The 5763-nt window shown below is 42.1% G+C and overlaps 1 protein-coding gene across 1 annotated transcript; it reads left to right on the forward strand.

The window, feature by feature from the left end:
• Positions 1–4455: 4455 nt before the first annotated feature.
• LOC101763532 (vegetative cell wall protein gp1-like) lies at positions 4456–5183 on the forward strand. Its single transcript, XM_004986898.1, has 3 exons — positions 4456–4765; positions 4905–4978; positions 5163–5183. Exons 1-3 carry the CDS (start codon positions 4456–4458, stop codon positions 5181–5183), a joined length of 405 nt encoding a protein of 134 aa, XP_004986955.1.
• The last annotated feature ends 580 nt before the right edge of the window (positions 5184–5763 follow it).

Consider the following 5763-nt stretch of genomic DNA (forward strand, 5'->3'; position numbering starts at 1 on the left):
CCCATGACCCTCTTTAGTACCGGTCAGGGACTGTAACTGGTACTAAAGTTTATCCATTAGTACCAGGTGGAGTCTCCACATAGTACTAATGTACCTGAGGCCTTTAATAACAGGTGGAGGCTCCACCCAGTACTAATGGGTGACCTTTAGTACCGGGCAACCCCCAATCGGTACTAACTTCTCTCCTATAAATTAGGCATCTTCTTCCTCCTACCGGACCCATTTCCTCTAGTTCGGGTTTCATCCATTCATGACGAAATAGGGTAGGTGCTGCCAGAATTTTTACCATTTCATGGGGATTTCACTCATTCAAGTATTCTAAAGGTTAGAAACTTCATCCTCCCTTGATACATGGTAAGTATACTATGTTTTATACTTTAGAGCTTGAGTAATTTGTGATTTTTAGAATAAGGTACAATGGACAATATTTTCATTTATATGCATGTGTTATTTAGAGCTCATATTTGTGATTTTTAGAATAAGCTACAATTTTTTGAATGTTATGTTTCATATTAGTCAAAAAAAAATGTATATGAGGTTAGAGAAATAATTTCATAGTTTAGTCCTTTACAAATATGAGCTAAATAAATTATGGGGGAAAATAAATTATGGGGAATAAATTCATAGTTTAGTCCTTTACGTAGTGTCAGATTTATAAGCCCGACAGTCCACCATCGGGTTACCCAAGTGGTTGATTTGTAGGTGGAGGCTTATTTGTAGGTGGAGGCGATTGTAAAACCAAGAACTCGAAGGTGATCACGAGAACACAAGGGACACGAGAGTTTTAGACAGGTTCGAACCTCCGAAGAGTAATACCCTACGTCCTGTTTGCATGGATTGTACTGCTGGTATGAGATGAGGTACCATCGGGGGGCTCCTTTGGCCGCCTTATATAGTCTGATGACCTAGGGTTAGAAGTCAGTTTGAATCTAATCTACTTGGTAGTTACATGGAAGTTAATCTGTGTCGGACTACAATATGTGTTCCACAATATCTGAGCTGATTTGAAGTGTCCTGTTGCCTTGATATATGCTCCAAGTATCTTCATATCCTCAGGCCACACGCCCTAGTTGGGCGGGCCCACTTGTCAAGTTCGGCTAGTATCCTAGTTAGTAGGGACCCATGGGGTACCCATACCCATCACGTAGCTTTGATAGAGGCAAGAATGGAGGAAGCAATCCATCAGCATGTGGCTCTAGCTCTTAGCAAATAAGCTAGTGAACAAACACTTGCATCATCAGGGGCTAATGTTGATGTAAGCCCCTCTCAGCATTGAAGCAGCATCGCTTCCATGGAAACCCAAGCTCAAGGATCTTCTGACATGTTTGAGGACAACCAACACCACCCCATGGATGACATCACTGGGAGAGCCCCTTGTGAGCTTATTACTCCCTGAAAAACAAGCTCATCGTGGTGGCGTATGGCGTGGTTGAACAATCGATACAAGGCCAAAAAATTCATGGCATGGAGATTTCAGCTTGCGGTTACGCCAAAGTTGGGGTGGACCCAGTTGTCAATGGTTGGGATGACTTGAAACTGGAGATCCTTGGAGGTGATGGGGTAAAGAATCTAGAAGAAGCCATCCACGGTTAGATTTTATGCCCCAAGCACTACATAAAGATTACGCAGCTGAATCCTTGAACCTTGGGATCATCTCCTCAAGGCTCAAGGGCAAGATCACCTACACCATCTGTCAGGGCACCCTCTCTACTACGAGACAAGGATCCTAGCGTGAGTCCATGCTCTCCACTAGCTAACAGGGTTCCTAGCATGAGTCCACCTCCCCCTATTATGAGCAAGGCTACATGGCGAAAGATGCCTTTTGTTCCGCCTACTGCGGCTACAAAGAAGAAGCAGAAGAAGCCGAAGGAGAAACAACTAGAGCTCAAGAAAGCTTACGAGATGTACAAATTGCACCAATGGTACATGGAAGCTCCAATGGTTTACTCAAGCTCAAAGTTCAGATTGGAGATCAACATTATTTTTGTGGGGAAGACATTATAAATGTGCCACTGCAGGAACTCTATGTCCTTTACAATCAAGGAACACTTGATAAGTCACTCATCGTTTCCTGAGTTCTAAAAGTCTTTAATTTGCTATAACTTCAAAATCCTCGCCCTAGTCATTGTGCGATGTCTTAACTCCTATTTGATTTTGTATCATGTAGGATGGAGATTCAAACTTACTAGAGGAAAGGATAGTATGACATTGGCTTCATGGATCCAGATATTATAAATGAGTCAACTGTAAGAGATAGACCAAATCGGACCTTGAAGAACATATATAACTTCCTAGACAACCAACATTACAAAAAGTACATACTTCTACCATACAACTTCGAGTGAGCGTGTTTCCCATCTCTTTTATTTTTTGAACTAGTAGTTAAACATAAGACTAACTAACTTTGGCTATGCATATATGTATAGCTTCCACTAGATACTCCTTGTTATCGTGGTTGATCGAAGCGTGGTCTATATCCTAGACTCTTAACAATACAAAAACCTCACATTCTTAACAAAGCATGGGCTCGCTTCTGTCGACATCATGAAGGTCAATTCAAGGAGGAACTTGATTTCAAGCCTGAATTCTTGAACACAACAAATATTTCATAAGTTCTTTTGCCATATATATAGTGTTTGAGATATAATTCGGGGAATAATTTACGTGGATACTACGTATGTGAGTTCATCCATGGCTTTGTAGGTCCCAAGTGTATAACCGACCACGAATTTAGAGTACATATACAAATTTCTTAACAATAAATTAGCTCTAATTGTGCAGACCCATTGATCTACTATATAATAACCTTTGCTAATGACACAGATGAGAGGCATGAAGGAAGCACTCCTCGAGATGGAAAACATTAAGGCAATTCAAGAACAACTCAGTGAATTTTTTCTGAACGAGGTAGTAAGTCCAGTGAGGGATATCCATAATGATGGATCAAATCTGCTTCATCGTCAGGACTCAGGTTCAGAATTGTTGATCCAAATGTTGAACTTCAAGTATTATTGCAATGTAATATTATTCATAAATGTGTATGCAGAAGATGTCTATATGTATAAATTTACTATGGAGTAGATTTGTTGATCCAAATGTTGAACTTCAAGTGTTTTTGCAATATAATATTATTCATAAATGTGTATGCAAAAGATGTCTATATGTATAAATTTACTATGGAGTAGATACGATAACTCGAATGGTTTGAGACAATAAATTAGGATGAGAGGTTACTATAATTTAGAGTTATGATGTCCGAGTAACTAGTTATGGTCGTACCATAATCGATTTATTGTATAGTAGTTGTGATGGGTGGCTGGTTAGATGGCCTGGCTATAGAATAAGCTATTCTATGGTCGGCCATGGAGTATACTCTCTCTCTCTCTCTCTATATATATATATATATAAAATATTATCTCAAATGTAATATTATAGATCAAATACAACTGTATATATATTAGCGTATTAGAACTAGTATACGTAAAGGAGACAAATATGAAATACTAATATAGAATAAAAAAAGAAAAGAAATAGAAAAGAAAAAAAGACCTTTAGTACCAGTTGTTTATACCAATTGGTACTAAATTGGCCTCAGCCACACGCGACGTGGTAGCAATTTAGTACCGGTTCGCTGTACTAAAGGGCCCCCTTTAGTACGGTTATTTGACCCGGTACTAAAGGCTACCACTTTAGTACCGAAGTAGCAATACCGGTTGCACAATAGTACACAATTATGGCAGCAAGGGAAGCCTTGGCAATTATTGTGCAATTCAAATTGTACCCTTGCCATCATTTTGTACGGTATATTCTAAAAATGCAGCAGCTAATCAGGGGCAAGTTGGGAAAAGGAATGTATCGATTCATCCTCTTATAAATAGATCTACCCAAAATGTACATAGGAGGGTTCACTACCCAACCAATAATATCCACCGGAGGAAAGAGTACTATATATCATTGAGCATAAAGAGCAGACGAGATGTGTAGATGAAATATTTGATGAGAACGGAAGGCATCAGGAAAGAAGGTTCCACATCCAATCTATTCCTCTCTCGTGCCACGTCCCGAAGATGCTCACCGATGGTGAGACATTGTGAAGCGACCTAGGCAGTACCCGTCCTGATTGTTTGGTTGGCAATGTCATCCTCCGAGTTTTTGGACTTGGGTGCAAGCAAGATGCTATTTAATTTATTACTGGATGGAATCCAGACTGGAGTCTTTATTAGAGTCAGGACTTCTATTATGGCACCATATCATGTGAAAACCAAGCAACATGTGGAAACTTGGAAACTAGCAATCAGGACTATAGGATTCTAATCCAACAGATCCGGTGAGAGGTGGGCATTTTTTACACTAAAACCCCCCACTGCCAACCCTTTTTCCCAAAAAACACCCTGCCTGTTTGTGGTTGCCCGTGCGCCGCCTGATCCCATCGCGCGGAGTCGCGAGTGCGCCGCCATGGGAATCGGCCGCTGCCCCATGGACGGCGCCGCCCCTTCCCCCTCCGGCCTCCTACCCTCACATCACAGGCCACTGTCGTCCCTGCCCCCGCCTCCACCCTCCCTACCCCCACCGGAAAGGAACCCGCCTCCATCCTCCCTGGCCACCGTCGCCTCTACCCCCGTCGGAAAGGAACCCACCTCCACCCTCGCTGGCCACCGTCACCCCTGCCCCGCCGGAAAGGAACCCGCCTCCACCTCCGTCACGAGCCAGCCGCCGAGGGTCACTGCCCGGATCCGCGGCCGGCGCGCCCCTGACTCCGGCCATGGTAGGGCAGTAATTATTATCTGTAGATTCAATGGGAAGTGAAAAGGGTGTAGTACTGATGAATTACAATCTGCAGAATGCAAATGCAATTGCGTTGTCATTGTCTTCAGACGCTTCTGAATTTGTGTGGATCGTTACAGATGGAGTCGCAAACGTCATTGAATCACTCAGTCCATCTATCATTGAGGCAATGAATGGTGTAATAGGAGATGAGGCAAGGAAGAGAAGCTGGATGTTGTCAACAGGATGAGAAGCCCTGTCACAACCCGATCAAGGATGAGAAAGCTTGATGCTGTCACCAGGCTGCTGGCCCTCTGGTCGCTGCCCTCGATGCAGGATTGATTTGGAATAGATGTTGTGCTGTGATCTTGCTGGTGAATCTTGTTGTGCTTGTGCAGGGAGATTTTGCAGTTCTGTAAGCCAATAGAATGTAGCTATCTAGTTCTTGTGCAGGTACTTGTAATTATGAAAATGCAACTGTAAAATGGTACCATTTGGTACAATGTTATATGGATCAATGGATGCTTGTGCTGATAATGTATGTTTTGCCTTGTGGCTGTGCTAAAAATTTGTACCTACAGCTATGCACTTGCCAATGTCCAGGACACCACTGGATAAACAATGTATGTTGTACTTGTGCTTGAATGGAGTCATGCTGCAGGGTGAGAGGAGTATTATCAGTTCAAGGGCAGTGCTTAGCTGAAACATGGCAACTATTTTTAGTAAAATCTAGACATGATGTGTGTTCAGTCTCCTGTAAAATCTTGGCATTGTGTACCAAGGAAATCAATTTCACGGGCCCTGTACTCTTTCTTAGAGTCTGCCATTACCTTAGCAAGCTGGCCAAGTATAACAAAACAAAGCAGAAATTTAGGTACAAATAACTCAATATCATGATGCAGCAGACCACAAATCCTCTTCATCTACAGAAGTATATTGATGGTGATTGGAACTTTAAAGCAATTGCTTCATTTTGAGATTCAGGTACAGAATTATTGA

Source organism: Setaria italica, chromosome IX (assembly GCF_000263155.2).
Source record: "Setaria italica strain Yugu1 chromosome IX, Setaria_italica_v2.0, whole genome shotgun sequence".
NCBI lineage: Eukaryota > Viridiplantae > Streptophyta > Magnoliopsida > Poales > Poaceae > Setaria > Setaria italica.

Excerpts from the sequence above, each read along its gene's own strand:
- LOC101763532 (XM_004986898.1), top strand. The coding sequence starts at position 4,456 with ATGGGAATCGGCCGCTGCCCCATGGACGGCGCCGCCCCTTCCCCCTCC. Across the intron at positions 4,766-4,904 it reads CGCCCCTGACTCCGGCCATG|ATGGAGTCGCAAACGTCATT; the intron begins GTAGGGCAGTAA and ends GGATCGTTACAG. Across the intron at positions 4,979-5,162 it reads ATGGTGTAATAGGAGATGAG|GGAGATTTTGCAGTTCTGTA; the intron begins GCAAGGAAGAGA and ends GTGCTTGTGCAG.